Source organism: Mustela lutreola, chromosome 13 (genome assembly GCF_030435805.1).
Source record: "Mustela lutreola isolate mMusLut2 chromosome 13, mMusLut2.pri, whole genome shotgun sequence".
NCBI classification, from domain to species: Eukaryota; Metazoa; Chordata; class Mammalia; order Carnivora; family Mustelidae; genus Mustela; species Mustela lutreola.
The window spans coordinates 78,198,695-78,225,875 of record NC_081302.1 but is presented as its reverse complement, the minus strand read 5'-3'; the positions used below and the strand labels follow the sequence as shown (position 1 = coordinate 78,225,875).

Genomic DNA, 27,181 nt, shown 5'->3' with positions numbered 1-27,181 from the left:
GTAAGATTAAGGGTTAATAGTGGATGTAAACTGAGTGTAGCAGCAGTTCATATAAGGTGGGCTCACTGAAGAGGGAAGGAGCAAGGGAAATGGGATTAGTAACTCTGAAAACATACTTTTTGTAACCTACAGCTTCCTATTTTTGAGTTTTTAAGTCAATGACCTAAATACAGACATGGAAGCTATTGCTGGGGTAAGTGAAGACAAAAATGAAGGAAAGTCATTTTCATTTGTATACCAATTCAGCTTTGAATTCAGAAGAAATTTATCACTCTAGTATCAATATTTCAAACACAGAACACTGTTAATAATTCACTACAGTTCTATTTACATTATTAATTGTCAGTATATTTCATGTTGACATGAAATGGAAACTAAGTACATGTTACCTTAAAATAGGGCTTTTGAAATTGTTCCTTTGGAAGTAAGGTGGGTTAACAGATTAACATGAAGAGGGACTGGGGATTTTTCTTCGGCACCTCTGGTATTGCAAACGTTGCTAATATTGTTAGCAACTGCTATTCATTTTTCCTAGCTGGTAGTTGCTGTAACTAGCTGTAACAGATGTGAACCGTTATCACACATCTGTACAGTCAAGAGCAAGACAACCTGAATTAGTTTTTTCTGGACTCTTCATTAGGATTTGAACTTTTTTCTTAAGTTTTTTTCAATTTAGTGATTTTACTTGTAAATCAAAAAGAATAAAGGCATGCAAACTGAAATATAGATAACATTTCTATCTAATGTTTTTAACCTTTCCTTCAGGACCTAGGAGAACATACTTGGCTTTTCTTTCTTTTCTTCTCTTCCTTTCCTTTCCTCTTCCATTCTTAAGTTTACATCTGTGTCATCAAGTACCACCTGGCTGTGTTTCATTGCTACGGGGTTTAGTTTCAATGTTATGTCATGTTTAATAGGCATTGTGAATTTTCTCACATGTGGGGTGGAGGGAGACTGGAGACAAGATGATTAAAAAGGGAAGACTCTGTAGAAGGATATGAGAATAGGCAGAAACGCTAACGGATTTGAGAAGGGCATAAAACCAACAGATGACGATGGCTATTATCCTCTCAAGGTTGCCTGAACCCTTAACCCTGCGGGACCTCTGACTACCTACAGGTAGATGGACGTTTTTGCAGGAGCTAAAGGTAAGGTAAGGTTAGGGAACGGGTGGAAACTCAAAGGGACTGCAATGGGTACATTGTCAGCAAAGGTGATGGAAGGGCCCCTTAAAATAAACTCGGCCCAAAGTATCCCTGCCTCTCCACTCTGGAGGCACTAGGGCCAAAGCCTCAGCCGGAATGAGGGGCGGAGGACCGATCGTGAGAGCCACCTCCTCCGCAATCCCCCGCCCTTCGGCGCCGACGCTCCGCGCTCCTTCCGTTTTCCCATTGGCTGAGGCGCTCGCCAATCCTGATGAAGCGGCTTGGTGAGAGGCCTCTGGTTGGTGGAGCCGGCGCTGAGTCCCCCTCTTGCTCCGGCCGGGCCCCCAGCCGAGAGGGGGCGTGGCCGCGGCCGTGGCCGGGCCGGAGGCGGCGTCGCTGGCGCCGCTGCGTGCGGTGTGCTGCGGGGCGGGGGCGCCGGGCGGCCGCGGCGCGGTGGGACCATGGAGCTCGGAGCGCAGCTCCGGGGCCGGCGGCGGAATCGCGGACGGGTGAGTGCGGGTTGCGGCCGGTCGGACTCCTCAGTCCTGGCCGCTTCGCTGCTTGGCTCCGGGCCGAGCGGCTGCCCCGGGGGAGGGGTGGGCGCGGGCCGGGCCCCCGCAGCCCCGTGGCTAAGTGAAGTTGCTGCATCGCGCCGGGCGCTCTCGGGAGGGCAGCGGGGCCCACTGCGGGCCGCAGCGCCGCCCCGCGCCTTGCCCTGCAGCCCGGCCGCATCCTCCGCGCTGGCTCCCGCGCCGGCTGGGGCTTCCCGCCGTCGCAGCGCGGCCCGGCGGCCGCTCTCGCCCGCGCCGTCCTCCCCAGTCCTCCGCCGCGGCACTGCCCGGTGTGCGCTCCCCGGGCTGCGGGGCGGGCGCCCGCCATCCCGGCCGCAGTTGGCGTCCGGGCCTCCACTCGCGCCCCACGCACAGTGCCCAGGGCTACCCCGCGTCCGGGACTTTAACATCCCTCGGTACCGCGCGCCCTGTCCGCATGTGGCCCAGTCTCCGCATGCCCGTCGCCCTGGGTCGGGCCCACTCCATGGCTTCGCCCTCCCTGCGCCTCTGCGCCTGGTGCCCCCTCCCCAGGGGCTGCGGGCCCGCGGGGCTCCCGGCCTCGGCAGCCAGGCTCGGCTCCCCGAGCGCAGGGCAGGGGGTCGTACAACCGGCGAGGGGCGCGCTGCAGGGCGAGGGGAGAGGGCTGCGCGCCCGGGAGCCGCTTCGGGAGTATGGATCATCCCCGGGAGACTTTCCTTGCGCTGCAGGAGGGGGCCGCGGTGCCTGGCCTCTCGCCCTCCTCCGTGCGGGAGCTCCAGCGAGTGGAAAACCTTCCCCTCTCCGTCTGTGCTACTTAGAGGCAATGGCGATTTCTTCTTGGTTTAGCCTCTCTGCAAGGGATAGTTTCGTGGCGGAGAGTAGAGTTCTTAATTATTAAGAAGCTAACCGATGGGCTTACGGATGAATGGGAGCATCTCATTTTCTTAGCCACTGTTATGCGTATTAGGAATTCTTTCTCATGTGGGGATCAGTTTTCTATTCGCACTTAGTAGCAGTAATAATTTTGGAGTTTTTAAAACCGAGAATTAAAAGGTTTTTTTTGCTTTGTGATTGTCCAAATCAAATGCATGCTGGGGCATGAAATTTTAAGATTCAGGGCCCACATTTTATGAGGGGAGGGGCTAAGTATTTGAAACATTTTTTCATTTTATAAAAATTAGGTTTGTCTAAACTTAAATGTCTCGATCTCTATCAAAACTAAGTTTAGAGTGTTATAATTGACTTATTTTTCTGTTGCCTCTAGGGCACAGTCTGCTGAACCTCGGTTGCTTGCTTCTTTTTTGTATATGCTTTACTCAACTTTCCTTTTCTTGCAGTGAAACAATGTGGTGATTCTTGAAAGCTAGTTCTTTAGTTCTTTTATCTACGTGAGAGGTTAAACAAAGGAAAGCGAGGTTTGACCTTTCCCATAGGCAGTTTTTATTGTGTCTGGTCTCCTTTCTACCAGGGTCCCCATAGCGCTCATTTTCCTTCATTTTTGAAGATCTTAATTTGTATTCTCTAAAGTCGTGTCCTTTTGGATGTTTAAAACTCACTAGGTTGGGAAGTTTGACTTATATTTACAATCTGACCTGTATTCACTGTTGTCTTCTAGCAGGGAAAAGAAGCTAGTTCTGGAACTATCCACATATACAAATTATTCTTGCTACTTCCAGTTGCTGACTGTTATAGCATTGTTTTATCTGTTTCCTTAAAATTTATGACCTTATAGTCAATGTTGTGCTACAGTCTTTTTAAAAATTCTGAAAATAAAGGTGGAATGCACTTGGCTAAGTGGTCATGCCAACGCTGTAGACTCCTGTCTATTCTAGCGGGTCTTTGTAGGTCTCTTTTACACTTCCCATAGTAACCTGCATGTGGCAAGTCACCTTTTGGTTTTTGGAATGTTCTACTAAAACAGTTGCTTAATATAAGTATTAAAAGAATTGTCTGCCCTGGCCGGCCAGTGCAAGTTGTCTTCTTTTAGAGTTCCCAGAACTTTCTTTGAAGAATAATCACAGGTTATATTTTCCACTTATATGCTATTGTCATTCCTTATATTTTCTTGGGACTGCCTCCACGCTGCTGTACAGATGTAGATGCTTACCTTCTCAGTCCTTTTTTTCTTAGAAGCCGGTTTTCCTCTTTAAGGTCACATTTTCTCTGGACTTGCTCTAGGGTGCGTGGAGCCAAACGCTGCTTGCAAGTGCACGTGTTATTCAGGACTGGTTCTTTACACAGGATACATTTTATGCTGGTAATACAGGAATAGTGTATGACAGTCATACTTAAATAAGGCATATTATAAAATCAGTGGAGTATCACTATGGAGATACATGGAGTAACAAATTTCAGTTCTCTTTACCTCCTGTTATTGGTGCCCTGTCCTGTTTCTTTCTCCAGAGGTAGCCACCCCTAATCCAGTGGGGTGGGGACATCCAGAATTTTTTCAGTCGGCTTTTTTCTTCAGAAGCTGTTTCGTGGATGCTTGCTAAGTACCTGTACTATTTTGATACAGGCATAGCAGAAATAAGAGAGAAAAGCTCTTAAGATGTTGATAGTCTGCCGAGACTAACTAACAATTTCAGCATGGTGCAATCAGTGCTGTGATGGCGTTAGTAAGCAGAGAAGGATGTGAAGCATCACATGAATGACCTAGTCAGTACATTCGCTTGCTTTATTGCAGAGTTGATCCTATGTGCTGGGGATACAAAGATAAGCAAGGTGGATACCTTTTGCAGAGCCTGTTCAGCTGGGTTCTCTTGGACAGTTTTAACCATTGGTTACAGTACAGCATATGGTACGTGCCCTGAAAGGGGTCAGCTAGAGGAGCTCACAGGATGACAGCAAACCCAAGCTTTGGGATGATTCAGAGAGATGAGAAAGGCTTCCCAGAGCAATAAGAGAGAAGGAAATTGGTCTGAGTCAGGGCTGAGGAGAGGCTTGATAAAGGCTGTCAGAGAGAGGGTGAATTGGGGCAACTGGAAACGTATGTGGCTCGGCCAATTGCAGAATGGCAGGGAAGTGGCAAGAAACAGAGACAGAGGTGACTAGGGGCCGAGCCATAGGGGGGTCTTGTGATTCTTATTGTAAGGAGTTTGGACTCCTCTATAGGCAAAAGGAAATAGTTGCAGAATTCTGAAGCAAAAGGGCATGATCCGATTTGCCCTTTACAAAATGGATGGAGGGGAGCAAGCGTGGAAGGCAAGAAGGTCAAGGAGGTGGAATTGCTGGGACTTGGTTCTTGGCTGGGGGTTGTATGTGTGGTGGGGGAGTTTGGAGAGGGAGGAGTTCAGGGTGGTGCTGAGTCCTAACTGGCCAGTTGGGTGGATAATGGTGCCTTTCTTATGGAGCAGCAGCCATTTGGAGGAAAAAAAGACAGGTGCATTTGGCCTTGTTAAGTTTCAGGTGGCTATGGGACACAGTGTTTTAGGGATGTTGGGGTGTTGAGGGTGTCTGGACTGGAGACAGACATCTAAGAGTCCTTAGCACCACAGTTCCGAAACTGTGTGCTGATGTGATGCAGTGAACTCACAAGGAGACTGCAGGATATTGAATTGTAGAAGGAAGCTCAAGGGTGCATAACATTTGTCCAACCTTGTGGGAAATGCTAGCTCAAAGTCATCAACAGTTCCTACTGTCTGTTGCACTACCTTCCTTTTGATAAGTTTGTAAGGCTGGGTGTTCAGTGGTTGCATTTCCTGTGAAAATCAGTGTGGAACAGGAAATGAACGAGGTGATATCCAGTCCAACTCCAAGGTTTGAGAAATTGTACCTGTGGTTTATTTAATAATGACAGAAATAGACTGATTTTTTTCTCAGTTGAAGTGTGTTTTAAAAAAATGGGTAATAAGTTGTTAGGGCAAAAAATACTTAAGATATTTGAACTTATCCAGTGTTTCAATTACTCAGGCATTCCTTTTGGCCTGAGACACTAAGAGTGCAATGAACAGAGAAAGTCTCTTTTAGAGAAAGTTCCAGAACTTTCTGGAATCTCTGCCTATGCCTGTATTTGTTAATGGAGGCTGTTGGAGTGGATGAAGTTATTCAAGAAGTATGTACAGAGTGAGAAAAGGAGTGGTGTAGAATGTGATCTGAGGAGCTTTTGTGTTCAAAAGATACATAGGAGAGAATAGGCTCCCACACTGAGACTGAGGAGGGCAGTTGTGTGTGTGGGGGAGGGGTCCATGAAGAGTGTCTTAGAAGCCATGGTCCAAGGGAACATCACTAAAGAGGGATGCTAAACCAGGAAGTTACTAGTAATATAGGTGGTGTCAGTGGTGACACGGTGATGGGGACATGGGCGGGATGGCCAGGGGTTTAATAGTGGGAGCCAGGAAGTGGTGCCAGAGTGTGTAGACAGCTCTTAAGAGGGGTGGTGGTGGTGGTAAAGGGTGGGTCCAGGAGGATGGGTAAAGGGGTGGGGGTATTTCTTTTGTTGTTGGTTTTTTTGTTTTGTTTCATTTTGTTTTTGAGTGGAGAGTTTTGAGCATGTGAAGGAACCGAGAGAGAGAGAGAGAGAGAGAGAGAGAGAGAACACACACGCGTGCGCGCTAGCCAGACATCCAGATAGAGAGTTGTTCTAAAGTTTCCATTGGATTTAGCCCTAGGATCAAATTACTGGTTTTCACTGGAGGAGTCTCAGGGGAGCCTTACTTCTGTGGACTAAGGAGTGAATGGCACTCAGGCAGGGAAGCTAATCAGGGTGGTCACTGCTTCCTAAAACTTGGTTATGAGGAGGAAAGAAGGGCATTCACTAGAGAGGGACATCTGGTACAGGGTGAGTTTTTTGTTTTTTTTTTTTTTTTTTTTTTTTTTTAAAAACGACTTATTTTATTAACTTCTTTTTAAAAAAGGATGCTTTTTTTCTTCTTTAAGACATGCTTTTCTTGGGACTCATGGGTCCTTGTCAGGGTGGGGTGCTCTGGGCAAGGCCGTGCCTCTTGTCCTGGCGTCCCCTGAAGGTCGTATTGTCTGTGACTGTGCTGTCCTGTTTTCCTTTCTGAGTGGACGCTGTCTGCTGTCAGTGTCCAAGGTCGGTTTTGTTCTGCGTGAGAGCCTATCCTCCCATCTTAGCAGATGTCCTTAGATTAGAGTGATTTTTCCATACTCAGATTTCGCCCTTAATCTTTGGAGCTTCTCTGTTTTGTTTCTTTTCCCTGGATCTGTGTCTCTCCTCTTCTCTTTCAGGTTAGCTCTTTTCTTCTGTTGATTTTTTTTTTTTTTTTTAAACTTTAAACATCTCAGATATCCCAGGGTAATTTCTCCTCTCTCAGGTCTGGTAGGTGCTTCTGGACCTCAACGCTGAGCTCAGTGTCTGGGATCGTTTCTCAGAGACTTTTTGCTTGTGGAGTTTTCCCTTGGGCCTGTTCTTCAGGTGCCCTCTGACCTCTCGGAAGCAATGGCCTTGAAATTGACCTAAAGACGTCTTCTGCTGTATTGTATATTCTTGCACTATTGCAGAGTTTTATTTATTTTGTTATTTTTCTTTTATATTTTGCTTTACGGTTCTTTGCAGCAGTCCACACGTTTGAATGCCTACCACAGATCATTCTGGTTACCAGTGATAATAGTGTTGCTAGGACCAAGCTCCTGTCCTCCACACCTAGAGAGGGAAAGCAGAGGTAAATTGTTTTGTTAACTGTAAACTCATTGTGGGCAGGCACCAGACAGCACAGTGCCTTGTATATAGCCAGCACTTAGTAGATGTGTTCCAGCTCTGTTAAGTAACCTTTTAAGCATGTGGTCATGTGCACACTGTTGTTTGGGTCACAACCTTTGTGGCCAGGGGTAACACCCAGTGCCTCCTTCACTCCAACTGGCCATTTTCCCATAGACTTTGTGATCTCTGGTCCTTGACTACTTCCTTTTACTAGTGACTGAAAGCCGTATTGGATTTTTAAAGTTGTGCTCCAGTGCATGCTGAAGATTTTATTACCATGCTGCTGTGGTTCCATTTTAGCTCATCTGGCTCCTCTCATTGCGTGCTGTTATCCATTTCGTGCACACGAGCGGTTTAGAGAAATTATATTGCAACAGAAGAGTATGGATGTGATTGACTGAACTACGAATCCATGTGGCCACTTTTTATCAGCTAAATGGAAGAAATGGTGTATTCTTTGCACATAGTAGATACTCAACAAATATTTTTTCATCACCTGAACGTGTCCTGTGTTTTGATTCAGGACCACAGAATAAGCAGAACACGGTCACTACTAGGTAATTTTTAAAAACCTGGGCTGAGTCACTAGGCCCTATTAATGTCACAGTTTTGTTTTCAGCCCCTCAAAACATGTACATGACATCCCCAGTCCCTGTTTTGTAAGGCAGTCCTGTGTTAAAATTGTTACCTTGGCACAGTTCAGCTCTGAATTGACTTTGTAACTTTTTGCGGGGCCATATTCTATGCTGTTTGGAATGAACACTTATGGAGAAGTTGGTGGATTTAAATCGCTTCCTGTGGAACATGGAAGGAACAATGTCTACACACTTAGGGGTTGAAGTATCTAGTCCAGTAGGGGGATGACATTAACCAGAAGTGTGACAGGAGAGAGAGAAGAGAGGGAGCAGCTTATGTTATATTTGTATCATTCTGACATTCTGAGAGAGTCTTTTCACAGCTTACAATGAGGAGGAACAGATGTGACTTCCATCCCTTCAAAAGTAAGATATTAATTTTGGGGGGAAATATTGTAGTTTTTCAATATAGGATTCATCCCCATTTTTGATAAAAGTAGAAAAGTACATTTTGTTTATAACCAAACCTAGAGAATTTAAAACATATCTTGGTTCTTGGTTTTCCATAGTATTTATTTCTTGTTCTGTATATCTTTTAGAGTTAATTATCCTGGTTTTCAATTTAAAAACCAGAAATGCACAGAAACCCCTAAATTCCCCAGTCACCTGTCTTCAGATTTTAATTACACACTGCAAACAACATTGTTTCCAAAGGCTTTACTAAAATGTGAATTGTCCTTTGAGATGTGCCAGGGGGCAGGGGGCAAGGTTATTAAAACATTACCTTTTTTTTTTTTTTTTTTTTTTTGAAGGGGCATGGAGCCCAGCACAGGGGCTTAGATTCACAACCCTGAGATCAGGACCTGCACTAAGATCAAGAGATCACTTAACTGACTGAGCCACCCAGGCTCCCCAAAACATTACTACTTTTTAAAAGGTGTTATTTTAATATTGAATGATTGCGAGGCTTATCAATGATAATGAAGTTCATACGTGAGTTACAGTTAAAGTTTTCATAGCTCATACACTGTTTGTCTTTTACATTATATAGACTAAAAAGTTCCCTTTCTGACATGTCTAGTTTTTTCCATACTACTTCTCAAAAAAAAAAAAAAATGCAGAAACAACATAGCTTCATTGCATCACTTGATAGAATTATGTAGGGATAGGTATTACAGGGGTTAGAACATTTTTTCTTTTACGCTACATTTATGGTTACTTAGTTGTCCTAGATAAGAGTTTAGAAATGTATTGTTCCATTTCCTACGCTATTTGGTTTCTAACAATTGTCCAATTCCATTTGAGACAAAATATATTGTCCTGCATTTTAGTATTTACCGAGCCTTCTTTCTTTCTGGACCCTGATACAGTTTATTCAACTGTTTATAAGTGAGAGTTACAAATAAGGTTTTCTTTGAATGTTTATATTTATCCAAATATATGTTTATCCAATTATATTTTTTGAGATTTTCATTGTTGGAGATGCTTACGGTTTTACTGAACACAAACAGTGGATGTTTGTCCCTTGTCCCCCATAACACAAAGATTTGAATTAGCTAATAGGAAATACCCATGACAATGAAGCTGAATATAAGTAATGAGAATTAAAGCTGTGTGAAGATCATGACTGAAAACAATAAAACCAATTCTTTCAACAAGCTTCTGGCCTCTCAGGTCAGTGTTTTAGTCCTAGAGAGCTAAGTGCTTTACTCAAGAAAGATTTCAGTGATTCAGCACAAAAAAGCTTTGGGGTCCTTCTGGGGTGGTCTTCCACAGGCCCCTTCCGGTAGTCAGGCTCTTTCCACTTGTGACTCAGCCTCCAGTAGGAAGTGGGAACTTCCTCCTGCTCAATTCAGCGGGTGGGTAGGAGAGAGCCAAGTCCTGTGGGAGGTTTTATTGGCCAGCACACACCACTTGTTATCCCACTGGCTGTACTCAAACGTAGGCTGGCTCTGAACCCCCGAGAAGAGAAGACACAGATACTGGTGACATAACCAGTTTGCAGACTGGAACTTGGCTGAGTGTCCTGATGGCCAAAAAGAAGGGAAAACATTCTCAGTTCTGTGCTGTAGTTTCATCACCCACAGAAAGCATACCAGTTTCCTTTCCTTAATATGTTCTCTGAACTCACACTTAAGGTTTTGTATTGGTTACATTGAAAGCTGAAGTGAGTGACATGCAGCACAGAGAACATGTTTTTATTTTTATTTTTTTGAAGTAGGCTCCACGTGCAGCACAGAGCCCATCGCAGGGCTTGAAATCACTATTCTGAGATCAAGACCTGAGCTGAGATCAAGAGTTGGACACTTGAGGCACCTCAGTGGCTCACTCTGGTAAGCCACTGCCTTGGGCTCAGGTCATGATCCCAAGGTTCTGGGATCGAGTCCCATGTCATGCCCCCTGCTCAGCGGGGAGTCTGCTTCTCCCTCTCCCCCTGCTCATGCTGTTTCTCGCTCACTCGCTCTTTCAAATAATGAATAAGGCCTTAAGAAAAAAAAAGAGTTGGATACTTATCCAATTGAGCCACACAGGGAGCCCTAGGACATGGTTTTTATGAGGCTGATTCTTCTCTGGTTTCAAATGAATTGAAACACAACTTACTTAAAACATTTCTGCAGAGGGTCAAACTAACTTTTATGTACTTTCTAGTGGTAAGAATAAACGCATTGCATATCTGTCAAAGAAGCCATTCAGGTCTATATATTAGCTTCAAGTGGATTTTTTGGTAAAAGATTTATAGAAGCTGGTTTGGAGTTATCTTTTCTGATGTGGTTGGAATGCTGGTATTTTATTTTGTCAATTAAAGGAAGCCTTAGAGACCAAGAACAGGAATGATCGATTAATTCAAAGTCAATGTACTGCATGCAAAGCTTATTCTAGGACTGGGGTTGGTAAACAGTAGCATTTGGGCCAAACCTGGTCTTTTGCCTGATTTTGTAAAGAAAATTTTATTGGAGCATGGGCTTGCCAACTCGTTTATATATTCTCTGGGGCTGCTTTCGTGCTATAGGGTAGAGCTGAGTAGTTGCAACAGAGATGGTCTAAACTACAGAGTGTGAAATATTCACTATCTCTTTAGAGCAAAACATCCCAAAACATCCCAACCGCTGTTCAGGAGGGTGAGGTTCTGCCCTTTCTTACTGAGATCACATTGTAGTGCGGAGGTGGGGGATAATAAGTAAATAACATAAATATATGTAACGATAAGGGCTGTAGAGAAAATAAAGAAGCAAGAGGATAGAGTATCAGGGACTGCCATTTGTTGTAATGTGGTCAGGGAAGTGGTCAGGAAAGGCATCCCTCAGATGACAGTTGACAGAGGTGTGATGAAGGTGAAGGAGTATACCAGGCAGGCAGTTATTTTGGCAGCTATTACTGTTCCTCCTTGTGGAAGGAGGAACAGTAAGTTCAAAGGCCCTTAAGGTGGTAGGAAGGTAGTATGAGTAAGTGGTGTGTGTGTATGTGTTGGTGGGCGGGGGCGGGGGGCGGGGGGCGGTTTGAGAGGTAATAAAGGGCCAGATCCTGTAGGGTCCATGAGACTGTGGTGGCACTTTGGATTTTATTCTGAGTGAGTTGGAAAGCCATTGCAAGTTTTTGAGCAGGGAAACAATACCATTTGTCTTAGATTTTAAAAGGATCACTAGGTATGCAGTGTAGAGAATAGATTGTAGGGGACAAGAAAGAGTATGAAGGAGTGTGTCTGCCTGCTAGGTATTGGTATGCTGAGGATATCAAAATGAATCAAATGCTTCCTTTCCTTGAGGGGCAATAGTGTAACAGCTGAGAAAAACATGTAAAAAGATCACTATGGTATATAGCTATCGATGGGAAAGCCAAAAGTGCCCTGGGATTGCATGGGAGGGGTGCTTGGTCCAAGTGGGAGATGACAGCCTGACCTGAGAAAATGGGAGGACACTGATGAAGACTAATAGATGCCTATTCTGTACCCTAACTTGGATATTCTTGGAAAGACTGCACATACAGACCGTCAGAAATTCGACCATCAAGCAGAGGTGGCAGTGGGTTTCAGATTGTAATGATTGCTGTCTGGAGCATTGTGGGAGAGTGATTCTAAGATTGCATTGGGCCTCAATGGGATACAATGCAGTGGGCGCTGAAGGGGCAGGGCTGATCTTAGCCTTCTTTGCCAGAGAGCAAGACCAAGGTAATTTTGGTTCAGAAAAATGGAAGAAAAGTCATACACTATGGAGTGTATTGTGACACATTGCTAACTTTTTTCCATGAGCCAAGCAGTGTGAATTAGTTGCAAAATATACCTCTGAGTAATTAAGCAAGTTGATCTGCTGTCTGGTGTTATTGGATCTGACCCAGTGAAATCTTGGAGGATGTCTATAATGATGATTTTGGATAATAATTGGCTGAAAAAATTGCTGCCATTTTCACTGGCATTGAGAAAGTTATTCACCTTTCTTTTCTCTTTTGTAGAGTGTCTAGATTATCTGAAGAGAATTTTAGTGATTATAATATAGACTTTAATAGAAATAGAGAGATGAAAGAGATTCATTCTTAATCATAGAGGGAGTTACTAATATTTTTTTTACACAACGCTTCTATCAGAGTGAACAAACTTTAGTAAGGGTGTAGAAGATTTGAACAACACAATTAATAAATTTGCCTTGCATGGCTAGATGTTGCCCCTAACAACTTCAAAATACACAATATTTACTAGTGTTTGGACATTCACCCAGGCTGGCAGCTTGTGGGACAAAAGCAAGTCTCAGGATACTTCAAAGGATTCAAGTCAAACAGAACAATATAAGTTAAACTAAAATCAATAGCAAAAAGCAAAGTTGTTTCTAAATAACCCATGAATCATGGGAATTTTAAAAGATTGACAAAATATTTTAATCAGAATTAACATAAAAATACTGCATACCAAAATTTGTGGGATGCAGCTAAAGTTGTACTTAGAGGGAAGTTTATAGCTGTATATTAGGAAAGATGTATATTAGGAAAGAAGAAAGACTGAAAAAAATTTAGTGATCTGTGCAGCCATCTCAAGAGGTTACAAAAAGTACAGCAGACTAAACCCAGAGGAAGTACAGTTGACCCTTAACATGGGGGTTAGTGCTGCCAATCCCTGGGCAGTCAAAAATTCACATATAACTTTTGGGTATGGATTTTAGATCAGGGTCAGAAAACCTTTCCTTACATAAATGATTTCTTTAAGAACTTGGATAGTTTTCAGTTTTTACATTTATATTTCTGCTGTACTTGGAGTTTATTCTGATATGTGATATAAGAATGGATTCAGTTGTCCCAACATTTCTGAAATCTATCTTTGCTCAAGTCATTTGAGGTGCCACTATTGTTATATATTAGATTTCTAAATAGTAGATTGGGTCTATTTTTGGGATTTTGGTTGCATTTTTGGGGTCTGGCTGCCTATACAGGTGCTACTACCACAGTTTTAATCATGGAGCTTTGTTCTAATATTTGGTGGAGCTAGTTCTCCTTCAATAGCTCCTCCTAGTCAGATTTAACTGAGTGTCAACTAGTGTAGCTCCGTAAAGAAACTTCTGAGTAATTTTTATTGTAATTGCGTTCTATTTATAAATTAATTTAGGGAGAACTGACAACCTGATAAAGTTGTGGTGTCTTGACCAAGAATGGTGGATTCTGGAGTCTCGTTTTGTGTGCCTTTTAGGAATGTGTGAATCTATAGATTTCTTCATGTAAGTCTTGAACACTTCTTGTTAAGTTTATATTCTTTTCTGTTGCTGTTTTAAATGAGGTTTTCTCTTCCATTGTACATTCTAACCAGTTATTATTTATGTATATGAAAGCTATTATTATTTGTGTATATGAAGGCTTTGTTTTTTATATCCTGCTGCCTTGCTGAATTCTCTTTCTTGAGTTATTTCCATCATTAATTTTTTTGGTTTTCCAGGTTTACTGTCCTGTCATCAGCCAGTAGAGAATTTTATTTCTCCTTTTTCCATTGTTTGCGTCTTTGTTTCCTCTTATCTGACTGTATTGGTGAATGGCTCCAGAACAGTATTAAATCATAGAAGAGGTAGTGGGCATCCTTGCTTGGTTCTTGGCCTTTGTGGGCATGCCTCTGGTTTTGGCCCAGTTGGTGCTCCTACTCATTCATTCCCTCTTTCTCCCTCTATTTCTCTCTTTCTGTCTCTCTCGGTAAAGTCTTGTTAAGGATTATTCCTCCATTCCTGTTCATCCAAGAGAGGACTTTTTCAAAATTAGGAATGGATGTTGAATTTTGCCAGGGGCTTCTTCAGCCTTTTTGGAGGTAATTGTGTATTTTATTTCCTCCTCTTCCTCCCCCAACCCCTGCATCTCCCCCACCGCCCCCCTTGGTAATTAGGTATTTTCATCCCCCCCACCAAAATTCTGTACCAACTGAATACTCCCTATTGTTTTCTTCCCCCAGCTCCTGACAGCCACCATTCTCCTTTCTATCTATGATTTTGACTACTGTGGGTACTTTTTAAAAAAAATATTTTTTTATCTGCGAGGGAGAAAGAGAGCATGTGCACACAAGTAGGGGGAGGGGCAGAGGGAGAAGCAGGCTCACCTCTGAGCAGGGAGCCCGATGCTGGGCTTGGCTGGATCCCAGAACCCTGGGATCATGACCTCAGTGGAAGGCACAGGCTTAACCAACTGAGCCACCCAGGTGCTTCTAGATCTTATACTTTTAGTCCTTATTTTTCTCCCCTTGACCTGTTTTATGTATCGAGTGGTGCCTGTCTCTTATTTATAGAGTTTATATTTCTTTCTTCTTGGATTGGTTATAGTTTCCGTTACTAGGTTTACAGATGTTAATAAGATTTTTTTCATTGTGAAATAATAGCTTTTAGGATTTATCCATTCAAATACTTTTTGTCTTAAATTTTATTTTGTCTGGTATGATTGCAACCTAATTGTCTTCCATTTGTCCGATAAGTTCTTGTGTGTCCCTTTATTTTTAACCTTTTTTGAATCATTGCATTTTATTTTTAAAAAAATATTTTATTTATTTATTTGACAGAGACACAGCGAGAGGGAACACAAGCAGGGGGAGTGGGAGAAGGAGAAGGAGGTTTCCTGCTGAGCAGGGAGCCCATTGAGGGGCTTGATCTCAGAACCCTGGGATCCTCACCAGAGCTGAAGACAGAGGCTTAACTGAGTGAGCCACCCAGGTGCCCAATGACTATATGCTTTCTGCAGTTGTGAATGGATATTTGAGATTTTTTTTTTTTTTTTTTTTATTTGACAGAGAGAGATCACAAGTAGGCAGAGAGGCAGGCAGAGAGAGGAGAGGAGGAAGCAGGCTCCCTGCTGAGCAGAGAGCCCGATGTGGGACTCGATCCTAGGACCCTGAGATCATGACCTGAGCTGAAGGCAGCGGCTTAACCCACTGAGCCACCCAGGCGCCCCGGATATTTGAGATTTTGATCCCTAGTTTTGATAATTAAGAATAATTGTTCTGTATACACTTTTGATGTAATGGTTAAAAGAATGGGAGCTGGAGTCCCATGGCTTAACTTCAGATCCTAATTTCAAAACATATTAACTCTGTATCTTGAACAAGTTATTTAGCTATATTTGCCTCATTTCTTCGTCTGTATAATGGGTGATTATACTCACACTATTGGTCAATCTGTTTATTATGTTAAAGAATACAAGGTCACCGACACAGGGCCTAGCCCATAGTAAGAACTCAGTATGTATGTATATTTTTCAGTTACTTATTTTTTTGCCTTGAATTGTATTATCAGTGTTGCCATTTCTGTATAGGCCATTATTATTTCTGTAGTGCATTTTTGTCTGCTCCCTTTCTTTAACCAATTCTGTGTTCATCTTTTAATATTTTGCGGGAGTATCTAGATGTGGAATTCTTTCAGAAGTTTTATGAATCATTGCATTTCAAATATGTCTTCTCATATGTACAGCATAGAGTTGGCCTTTGGTCTCTAAGCAAGTTTGAAGAATTCTCAAGTAGACAAGTTCAGTTCATTCACATTTACTGTCATAACTGATATATTTGTTTTCACATCGGTTATTTATGATATAATTACTTACTGTTTCACTCATTATTAGGTGTGTTTTCCTTGAGTTTAATAAAAAAAACTTCATATCTAGGAAGGACTAAATTTTTGTTCTAGTGGTTACTTCTCAATTATATACATTTGTAGTACCTTTAATCCCCTTCCCAGTTTTTAACCTATTCTTTTACTGTCTTCTATATCACCTTTAAATGGCATCGTTTGATGTTCACCTGTAACCTATATAATAGTGACTTTATTCTGTTCTTTTTTCTTTCTCTTTTATCTTCTCATTATTTCAGTCACAATTTTCTACTTTGTCATAGGTTTATATACCATTCATCTGCCCATGACGCCAGTCTTGTTTTTAGTTTTAGTTCTATAATTGAATGCATAAACTGTTCACTTGTTATCAATACTTTTGTGTAAGCTTCTTCAGTCATTCTGTTACCCGTGGGAGAGTCTGCATTGTGTGAATAGATGTCTCAGTTCTTAGATTCCCTGTGTGAGATTTACGTTATGATCCACACAGTCGTACTTGAATAAAGACAGCCTTTAGAAGGAAAGTAGCAAGCACAAAGCAGTTTATTAAGGACGGTATACTCTCAAAATGAGAGAGTGGACAGGCCCAGAAGTGGCAACTGCACTGGGGTGAGTGGTGTCTCTTCATGTTTGCATTGGTCGTGGGTCATAGTGAGGTTGGTCTCCGACCGAAATTGATTCCAGTCATCCAAGTGTCGCCTCCTACTGGTTAGGAGGGGGAGTTTTTGGCTCTCCAAGGTTCTTGTCATAACTGTCATGGCCATCTTCCCCCATGGGGAGTTGAAACCACAATGTAACTATGTTATAATGAAGCTCTGGGTTACCCTGGGGCAGAAGTTGGAGAGAAGAGTCATGTTCTGCACCTGCAGCTCTTGGTCTCTCAGCCCTGGGTGTTGGCAGCCATAAGGCAAGGGTATTGAAAGCCTCAAAATCAAGATGTTGTGCCTTCAAGCTTCTACCTGTCACCTGTTTATGACCACCTTTGCCTCCAGCCCTGTTTAACTGCCTTGTTTAGATGGAGTTCAAGCCATAATGTATCCATTGACTGTAACGGATTAACTTCTTTCCTGTGCATCTAGAAGGGTATTAGTTGTGTATCTTTGGAAGAACTGAAAAAATAGTCGCTCAGATTGTTCTGGGGTGTACTGTGATTCAGATGATGAGCCAGAGTTGAGAAGGATGATCAGGATGGGTGCACATATAAGTATTTTGTGAGTTCTTGCTTGTTCAAGTAGTTTTCAAGGCCTTGATACGTAAATGATAGTTTCGCTGGGTATAAAAACCTTGTTTTTGCTCTTTTCCCTTAAGTTTCTTGAAAATAATTTGCTACTTTTGTGTAAATCTGACTTTCTGGTATTGTAAGTTATCTTTTTTATATCTTAAGTCTGACAAGGTACATTTTATTTATTTATTTATTTATTTTGGATTTTTATTTATTTGACAGAGAGAGAGACACACAGCAAGAGAGGGAACACAGGCAGGGTGAGTGGGGGAGGGAGAAGCAGACTTCCTGCCGAGCAGGGAGCCCAATGCGGGGCTCCATTCCAGGATCCTGAGATCATGACCTGAGCCAAAGGCAGACGCTTAACGACTGAGCCACCCAGGAGCCCCTATTTATAGAGTACATTTTAGAGTTATTTGTTCTTTTCAGTTTTCACTAATTGGCTCTTTTAATGTGTAGCTTCAAGTCTTTTTTAATTTCCAGAAAAGTGTCTCTGATTATTGTTTTAAATACTCTCTTTCAGTATGTTAAATATCTTTTCCCAGAGTCTGGAGTACAAGTATCTTGGAATATATATATCTTCAGTTACATGATGTTTGACTTTCTTTGCCTGTTTTCTGTTTCATTCACTTCCTTTCTGTATACTAATTTCTTTATCTTTTTATTTTGGTGGTTTTCTCATTTTTTATCAACACCTTTCATTAAATTTTCATTTGTATTTATTCTCATTTGGGCACCTTTTAATTCCGTCTTTTTTAATAAGATTTTTCAAAATTTCTTTTGTAAATAAATTCAGTTTGCTTTTGTTTCACTTCCTTTTCACACTGATTCTGATCTCAGTTTCTATATTAGATTTGTAGGTGCCTGTTGGAGGCTGTTCAGTTCCGTTTTGAGTGTTGTGTTACAGATTTCTTTGCTTTCAGGGTAGGGGGAGAAGTTTTATTAGTGAAATGCTTTGATTTACATTTTGTTTTCTTATAGGAGTTTTGTATGGGTATGGGCTTTATTTTCTTTGAATCCCTGTTTATTTTATGAGTAGGTTTTTTTGGTTGGAGAGCATTCTTTCTAGTTGTTTCTTCCCCAGCATTCTTTTTCAGTGATTTTTTTTTTTTTTAAGATTTCATTTATTTATTTGACAGACAGAGATCACAAGTAGACAGAGAAAGAGGAAGGGAAGCAGGCTTCCCGCTGAGCAGAGAGCCCGACGTGGGGCTCTATCCCAAGACCCTGGGATCATGACCCGAGCCGAAGGCAGAGGCATTAACCCACTGAGCCACCCAGGCGCCCCAGTGATGTTGGTTTTGATGGGTGGATGATTTGTCTTCTTTTGCTTTTGTTTCTGCAGTTCCTTAATTTTTCTCTTATTTCTTTGTTTCCATTTTCTGCCATGTCTCCAAGAAGTGCCACTCTCTCTAAATAATGACCCTCCCTCACAAACAGTGCTTCTCCAAGGCTGAAACTTCTGGTTCCACTCACTTTCATGCCCCTTTCCTATACCCAGTTCTGTGAACTTATTAAGCAGTGTAGTATTAACATGTATAAGTGTAGCCAAACATGATTAATGAAACTGAGTAGAAAGCTCTGAAGCAGGCCCACACACAGGTAGATGTTTGATTATGTTAGGTATAAGGATGTAAGGGATGGTCTTTTTGATAATTGGTGTGTGATTGTTAAGATTTGACCCCTACCTTATATCACACACAAAAATCAATTCCAGATAGACTGTAGGTCTAAAGATGAAAGGTAAAAAATAATATAGAAAAGTCTCTTGGCCTAAGAGTAAGAGAACCTTTCTTTAACAGGACACAGACTATAAATGAGTAGATGCTAAGTTGAACTAAGTTAATATTAAGAACTTCTGTTTATTAAAACATACAACTAAGATTAGAAAAAATAATCTACAGGCTAGGAAAGAATGTTTGAGTCACATGTGAACTGACATGTATCCGACCTAGAAAATTTAAAGAACTGGGAGAAATCAGTAAGACAGCCAGATAATCTAATAGTTAAATGGGTAAGAGACTTGAACTTGAAGTTTTGAAGAAGATGCACAAATAGCCAAAGAAGATATGAAAAGAAGTTTAAACTCAGTAATCAGGAAGTGCAGATTAAATAGTAATGAGATATCAGCGCAGTCTTCAGATCAGCTAAAATTGAAAAGACTGGCAGTGCACAGTGTGGAGAATGTGGAGCAGCTGGAAGGCATACCCTAACCGATGGGGGTGTAAGTTGGTACAGTCATGTACCCTAACTGATGGGGGTGTAAGTTGGTACAGACATGTTGCAGAACTGGTGGGGCTTGTACTGAAGTTGAAGATATTTTATGAACCAGAATTGGTCTTCTGCATATACACTCAATAGCTGTGCAGGCACGACGGTGCCAGGATGCGTGTATGGTGGTGTGCATGGTAGCATTATTTGTAATAGCCCCATATAGATAGAACCCAAGTGTTCATCAACCATGGAGTGATTGTGTAAGTTGCGTTGTATTCGTACGTTATTCAGTGGTGGAAATGAAGAAATGGAAGCTGCATGCAACAGCAGTAATAATCTTATAAACTTAATGTTGAGTGGAAGATGCTAGACATAGCAGAATCCAAACCGTACAATTTTGCTTAAATAAGATTTTCAAGGGGTGTCAGGAATGAGGAAAGTGATTATTTTGTTGGGAGAAGAAGGGATTCATAACTGACAAGGGGGCATGAAGGGCACTTCCAAGGATGCTGACTTTGCCCTATTTCATGACCCTGTTGGTGGCTCCCTGGATTGGTCCACTTTGCAATAATCCTTCAAGTTGGAATTTCTTTTAATCACTGGATTTATTTTGTATATCACTTTTATACCAGTGTTTGGATGTAGTGTTCCTTTTCAGCTAGTGTCTGGTTTTTATCCAATTCGCTTTTAAGTGTTAATCTTTTCAGTGAAAATCAACGTGGTTTTTGAGCCAGCTCTTCCCCCCTTCCCGTCTGATTTTTCTAGTGGAAGTCCTGCCTTTCTGGAAAGCCTCTGACAGCTGCAGACCTCATTAGTCCTCGTTTCTTTTATGCTTTATACCAGCAGTTCTCTAAATGTAGTACGGGGGCTCCTGGGGGTCTCCAGGACCTTTTAAGGGGTCCTTGAGGTCATACTTATTTTCATAATTACACTAAAACATTATCTGCCCTTTTTACTATCATCATTTCAGAGCATACAATGGGTTTTTCAGAGGCTACATGACAGCCACTGTTACCTGAAAAGACTGTTAAAACACTCCTCTTTCTAACTAGGTATCTGTGTAAGACTGAATTGTCTTCATACACTACAGTCAAAACAACATATCACAGGGGAATGAATTCAGAAAGCAGATAGGAAAATCCAGCTTCCTTCTTTTAAGCTAGACATTGAAGGAACTTGCAAGAATATAATGGTGCTGATAGTTTTTTGTCTTGAGAAAAAGAGTTAGTTTTTTTGAAGATACATTTGTTAACACATAATGAATTTATTTTGTCGTTTTCAGTGATATAATAAATATTGAAAATGTTTCTGTCTTAATTTCTAGTATTTGGTGAATATTGATAAGCAGTGCTTGGAAATTTTACCCAGTTTATAGTTTGGAATAGTTGTATATCATATGTTTATGTAACTTCTGTTCTTGAGGTTTTGAAAATGAATATAAGTTGGAGGGCCCCAAATGTGTACAAAAGAATCACCTTGGGGATCTTAATTTCATCATTGATTGTTGCTCTTATGTAGAAAAGTTGATTGTTTTTTAAAAAATAACCTTTTGTTTTGAAACAGTTGTAGACTTGGAAGTCATAGAAGTAGCACAGAAAGGTCCTGTGGGCTTCACCCAGATTTACCCTCATGGTGACAATCTGTGTAACTGCAGAATGTCTCCAGAAAATTGGTATGGTACTATCTGTAGACCTTTTTCTGATTCCATCACTTTTTACATGCACTCATTTGTGTGTCTGTGTAGATTCGTGGAACCACCACATCAAGGCACATGACTGTTTCATCACTATGAAGTAGCTCATTATGCTTCTCTCTCTCTCTCTTTTTTTAGAGAGTGAAAGGATGTGCGTGCATAGAAGCCAGGCAGGGGATAGTGCATGGCAGAGGTGAGAGAGAAAGAGAATATATGCCAAGCAGGCTCCAAGCCCAATGTGGAGCCAGATGCAGGGCTGGATCTCATGACCCTGAGATCATGACCTGAGCTGAAATGAAGAGTCACCCACTTGACTGAGCCACCCAGGCATCCCACACACCTCATGCTTCTTCTTTTGGTCATTGTGGTTGATTTTGGTATATTGATTTGTATCATGTGACCTTGCTGAGCTTGTGTTTTCGTTCTAGTTTTACTGTGGATTCCTTAGGATTTTCTGGGTATAGGATTATGATATGTTCTAGTGATTAAATTGTTTAGCCAGTTTTACTTCCTTTCTGACCTGGATGGTTTGTCTTCCACTCTTTTTTGCTTTATGGCCTCGGATGGACTAGAAGTGGTAAGAGTGGGCATTATTGCCTTATTCTTGATTTTAGGGGAAAAACATTTAATCCTTTACCATTAAGTATGATGTTAGTTGTAGTTTTTTTGTAGATTACCTTTGTCAGGTTGAGGAAGTTTGTTGGGAGTTTTTAATCGCAAATGAGTGTTGGATTTTGTGAAACATTTTTTTCTGCATCTATTGAGATGGCCATGTAGTTTTTTCCTTTATTAATATTCTGTATTATCCTAATTGATTTTTGGAGGTTAAATCAACTTTGCATTTCTATGATAAGTCACATTTGCTCATGGTATATAGTCCTTTTTATATGTTCCTAGATTTGTTGTGTTTGTTGAGGATTTTTGCATCTGTATTCATGAGTGATACTGATCTGTAGGTTTTTTGTAATGTTTTTATCTTGGTCAGTCTGAAGGTTTGTCAGTTTTGTTGATCTGCTTCCCTCTAGGTAGGACTTAACCTCAAAGTTGTTTAAAAAATAACAATTATCTGATGTCTGTGATTGTGTTTTAGATGGTGGAATTTTAGGATGATGATTGTCTGGGACTGTCATTTGAATGTGAAATGGATATTTAGTCCCTCTAAAAACATCAAGAGAGAAACTAGATTAAAATACAAAGTAAATAAAATATCCAAGCTAGAGAAAAGGGAAGAATATTGATGATTCATTATCAGTGAATTAACTATAATCATTTTTTTGGCTTACCTTTTATTGAGTAATTTTGGATGGTAGACACAAGTGACACTCAAATATTTTAATGTTCCATGGATTATGTCGGTGAGTATCTAGGTCTTGACAAATGTTGAACTGAAGTGCCAAGGGTGGGGAAAAAAGGTTGAAAATAATATTTCTCCTGTACTGAGGAGACCTTTGTATTTTGTGTTGTTTTGCACAACAAAATCTCACATACATTGTCTCCTTGTCTATTTTACCATTATTGTTTTTGGCTCTGTGAATTCCTGGAAAAAAAAAAAAGAAAAAGAAAAAGAAAAACAGGACAATCTTGCAACTTACCCCCACTGATTTACAGACCTGATACATAGGCTTGCAATGACCCTCTTCTACTGGGAGGTGACATTCCTCATTGGTGAGTGTGAACGCTGATTATGCATGCATGGTCGTCAGAAATGAATGAACTGGCAATGCAAAGGCATGAATGAATCCAGACAAAAATGAAACCAACTCATGGTGAAAAGCAGATGATTTCTAGATTGACTGCATTTCTGAAACCTTAGTTGCTGAAAATTGGCGATGTCTGCATTTCCAGTAATTTCTTACTGTGTAGTTTTGGTTTTCTGGTATATAAGATTTCATTTAAAAAACAAAATAGTCTCTTAAACTTCTCCTTTTAGAATACTATTGGGACAGGTTCATTAATATGAATGTGTCTACCAGCGGGCTTTCTCAGAGGTGCTGTAGCATAACGTGGGTTAAAAATATGTTCATTTTCTTTTTTTTTTTTTTTTTTATTTATTTATTTATTTATTTATTTATTTATTTATTTTTTTATAAACATATATTTTTTATATACATATATTTTTATCCCCAGGTCTGTGAATCACCAGGTTTACACACAAAAAAAAAAAAAAAAAAAAAAAAAAAAAAAAAAAAAAAATATGTTCATTTTCCATTTCTGTCAGTAACGTTGGAAAGAATCTCAGTGAATGGCATTTATACTCTCCATGGGCTTTATATAAAACTGGCCGAGCATTAGATTTCATGTTCCTTTGTAGGTCTAATTAGCATTCAAATATTATTTCTTAACTGTCGGATTTCATATAGTTTAGTGCTTCTTGACATTTTACCCCCTAATTTTCTAATGTCAGCCTCAAATTATTTTTAGTAATTTTGGAATTTCTTTTCTTACAGATGGCGTTTGTTTTTGCAGGCATTGTTAATGAAATGAGGAACCCTTATCTGGGAGGAATGGAATGTGATTTCTCTTCCTAAATTGAGTAGAATTTGATTTATCCTGGTCTTCTCACCAAAGTGCTAAAACAAATGATAAGATTTAGCAAATTACATTTAAATTTAAGTTCCTAGAATTTCTGAAGTGGTACAGATATGAACAATTAACTAGTTACAGCAAATTTGTGAAAAGTTGAATGACTAGAAACCTAGGGTGGCTTGAGTTGACCAAAGCATTTTGATCTGTTTCCTTTCCCTCTCCCCCAGATGCTACATCTTAAGATTTTATTTTAAAGCTTGCTTTCTGGTTGTAGGATACTAAAGTCAATTTAGCATAATTCTATAACTTTTTTGAGTCGCTTATATTTTCTTGCTGTTTATAAGTTGCCTCATTAGCTTCAGTTTTCTTAATGTGCAATTTTTCCTTTCTAGTGAGATTTCCTGTATGCATTTATTTAATAGCTTTATTATCCAGAGTTTTCTTTTCACCGATAATTGTTCCTTTAGGGAGGAAAGTAAGACACAAGCTTGATAAATTTATCTTGTGGTAGAAGAAAGCAGTAGGAGATGGGTTAGCTCTAAATGTCAGAGGACAGGCAATAGTGACGAGAGTCTTGTTTGGTTTCGGACCTGTTAGGGTGGAGAAATCACTTGGAACCCTTCCACTCTCATTCCCTTTGTAGCTGCTTGGCACTCTCATGGAAAGTTATTGTTAGTCTAAAAGAATGAAAACAGCCAGTTATTTTACCACCGATATGGGTTTATTCGTGGGTAGCAGAGAATTGCCATTTGGGACCTGCAACCCGTCGCAGGCAAGTCCCACAAATGAAGGAGAGAAACGTTAGTTTATGGAGGAGGAAGTTGGGAGGGGTTGTTTGGAACCAAAGTTCCTTGGAGAGAAGCAAGAGTTCAGGGCGATGATGGTTTCTCTTTGGCTGAGTTGCAGGCTGGCTCATTCCTTGTAGGAGATGCAATGTCCGTCTTTTCAGTTGGGGCCTGTAATTGGCAGTTCTTCCTGTAACTGATGTTGGGTGGACCGGGCTCTTCTCTCTGGCCTCCCTACTCCATTTTAGTTTTCTACTCCATTTTAGGTTTCCTGTTACTCGTTTTCACATTACAGAACCACTGCTTTTTTGGGTAAGGGGCCCCAAGTTATGTTGTCAGTGGGCGAGAATCAGAACAGCTTTTTGTTTTTTATTACCTCTTCCCAGAGGGTCTTGGACGATCATTTGCTGTAGACCAGCCTTTGGTATCGGAAGAACAGATGGGCTGTTAGAGATATTGAGGAGGAAGGAATAGTGGTGCTTTGGGATAGGGTGTTAGCAGGTGTGGACAGAAATATGTTTGCTTTGGGGACTTAGAATAGAAGTAAGGGCATTATCTCTGGGTATTTGTTAGGTTTGTGGCCGATAGACATGGAATTCTGTAGTATTTCAGATTCCCCTTTACAAGTTCTTCAATTAAATTTGTGTTTCACCTGTACCAGATGTGTAGGGTTTAAGGGATGCTTTTTGCCCTTGACTCATTTCTAGCTCACTTAATGCTGCTAGACTTTTTTTTTTAACTGACTCGCAGCAAAGGAACACTATCTCTTTGGAACAGTGGGATGTACATAAATGCAATCATATGTGGATGGCTCCTGATTAGACCTCCTCCTTTGCAGGTTTCAGGCTCAGGGCCAGATGATTGATTGCCTCTGAGACTGGATGGGACAGAATTGCAACTCAGTCAAGAGCAGGGGCTCTGGGGCCAGACTGATTGGGGTTCAGGTCTTGGCTTTGCTGTCAGCAGTGTGGATTGGGGGGCATTTGTCAAATACAGTGAGCCCTGCTCTAAGGCAGTACCTACTACATAGAGTTGTAAGGAGTAAAGGGGAGCATATAAATAATAAATAAAGGATTGAGAGTAATGTGTTAAGAATAGAAAATGCCCAATAGCCAGCAGACAGAGGACAACAGCAAGAGTAAGAAAATTCTTGAGAAAGTTTCAGATCTTTGTGTTTCAGATACTTTTGAAGAGAGGGACAGAACAGCCTAGGTGTCCTTTTTGCTGCTAGAAGTAATAGGATAGAATTCTGAGGGCATAATTCATCAACAAGAAAGAGGATGACAGGCACCTCTGTGGATATTCAAAACAGGACCGAAAGAAATTAATGCTGAGTTAGTCATTTGGGGTCTTAGGGCCAAGAGAGTAACAAATTCTGGTGTTGTGGTTTGGGCAGAGTTAGCGTGGGTAATTTGTGTTAATTTTCATAAGACTGCCTTCCTGTGTGATGATTTATGGTGTCAAGAGTCTAAGTGATACGGTTGAATTTGATGTTTCCAGCTCAGCAGGTAACTTATTATTCAGATTATTCTGGTTTGCATGGGGGCAAGTTCCAGAGGCAGTGGGTTGGGGGGGGGGGCAGGGAGCAAGCAAGGATGAGAAGTACAATTATTTTCCTTAAATGAGTGAGACACAAAAATGTTCACATGGTCACGCAGTAAGTCAGTGCATCAGGCTGGCGGGGAATAGGTGCTTGTAGTACAGGGCTCTTTCTTCTAGAGCTTGTGTTGTTGTTCTGTCTGCGCCCAACATAGGAGTGCTGAAGGTTGGAGAATAGTCATGGAGTAGACGAGGTTGAAGCAGGACCCCAGCTATCCTTAAACCCAAGTGGGAATTCTTTTCTGCCAGGCAGTATTTTCATAGAAAATTCCTTACTCTATTAAAAAATGTTTATTTTTCAAATTATGGATTTTATATTCCTTGTTTTTGTAGTTTCTTTAGACAGCTTTTCAGAAAAGTGACCCTGAACACACTTATCCTGTAGGGGTTGAACTAGCTTTATTTTTTTTCATTGGTCTTATTAATTTTTAAAAATTCCTTAATCTTTGCATGAGTCCCATGTTTTCATTTTGCCTTTTCTTTGATTTGTTCAGCTTATACTTCATCCCTTTCACATCATGTTAGGTGTGCCTTAATCCTCATCCCCTATGGCCCCAGCCCGACACCCCTTTCTGGTGACTGTCAGTTTGTTCTCTAGAGTTTAGAGTCTGTTTCTTGGTTCATCTGGCTCTTTTTTCCTTGGCTAGTTTTATTTTGTTTTTTAAAGATCCACATGTGAATGAGATCATAATGGTTTTTGTCTTTTCTGACTTACTTTGCTTAGCATTATACTCTCTAGATCCATCCCATGTTGTTGCACACGGCAAAAGTTCCTTCCTTTTTTTTTATTTTTAAAATTTTTTATTTTTTATAAACATATATTTTTATCCCCAGGGGTACAGGTCTGTGAATTGCCAGGTTTACACACTTCACAGCACTCACCAAAGCACATACCCTCCCGAATGTCCATAACCCCACCCCCTTCTCCCAACCCCCCTTCCCCCGGCAACCCTCAGTTTGTTTTGTGAGATTAAGAGTCACTTATAGTGACTCCAATCCCATCTTGTTTCATTGATTCTTCTCCTACCCACTTAAGCCCCCATGTAGCATCACCACTTCCTCATATCAGGGAGATCATATGATAGTTTCTTCCTCCGCTTGACTTATTTCGCTAAGCATGATACGCTCTAGTTCCATCCATGTTGTCGCAAATGGCAAGATTTCATCTCTTTTGATGGCTGC

The 27,181-nt window shown here is 41.0% G+C and overlaps 2 protein-coding genes across 3 annotated transcripts in view; one reads left to right on the top strand and one right to left on the bottom strand.

The window, feature by feature from the left end:
* Positions 1-1,278: 1,278 nt before the first annotated feature.
* LOC131813638 (basic salivary proline-rich protein 2-like) lies at positions 1,279-2,376 on the bottom strand. Its single transcript, XM_059143998.1, has one exon. It carries the CDS (start codon positions 2,374-2,376, stop codon positions 1,279-1,281), a length of 1,098 nt encoding a protein of 365 aa, XP_058999981.1.
* WASF3 (WASP family member 3) overlaps positions 1,516-27,181 on the top strand; it is a 128,935-nt gene continuing 103,269 nt past the window's right edge. The window contains exon 1 of one of the 2 annotated variants that reach the window (XM_059144113.1): positions 1,516-1,654. The gene's annotated coding sequence lies outside the window, so the exon portion shown is untranslated. The remainder of the gene's footprint in view (positions 1,655-27,181) is intronic. The other variant, XM_059144112.1, reaches the window with a different exon arrangement.

What these genes read in the sequence shown, in the direction of transcription:
- LOC131813638 (XM_059143998.1), bottom strand. Translation starts at nt 2,376, where the DNA reads ATGATCCATACTCCCGAAGCGGCTCCCGGGCGCGCAGCCCTCTCCCCT.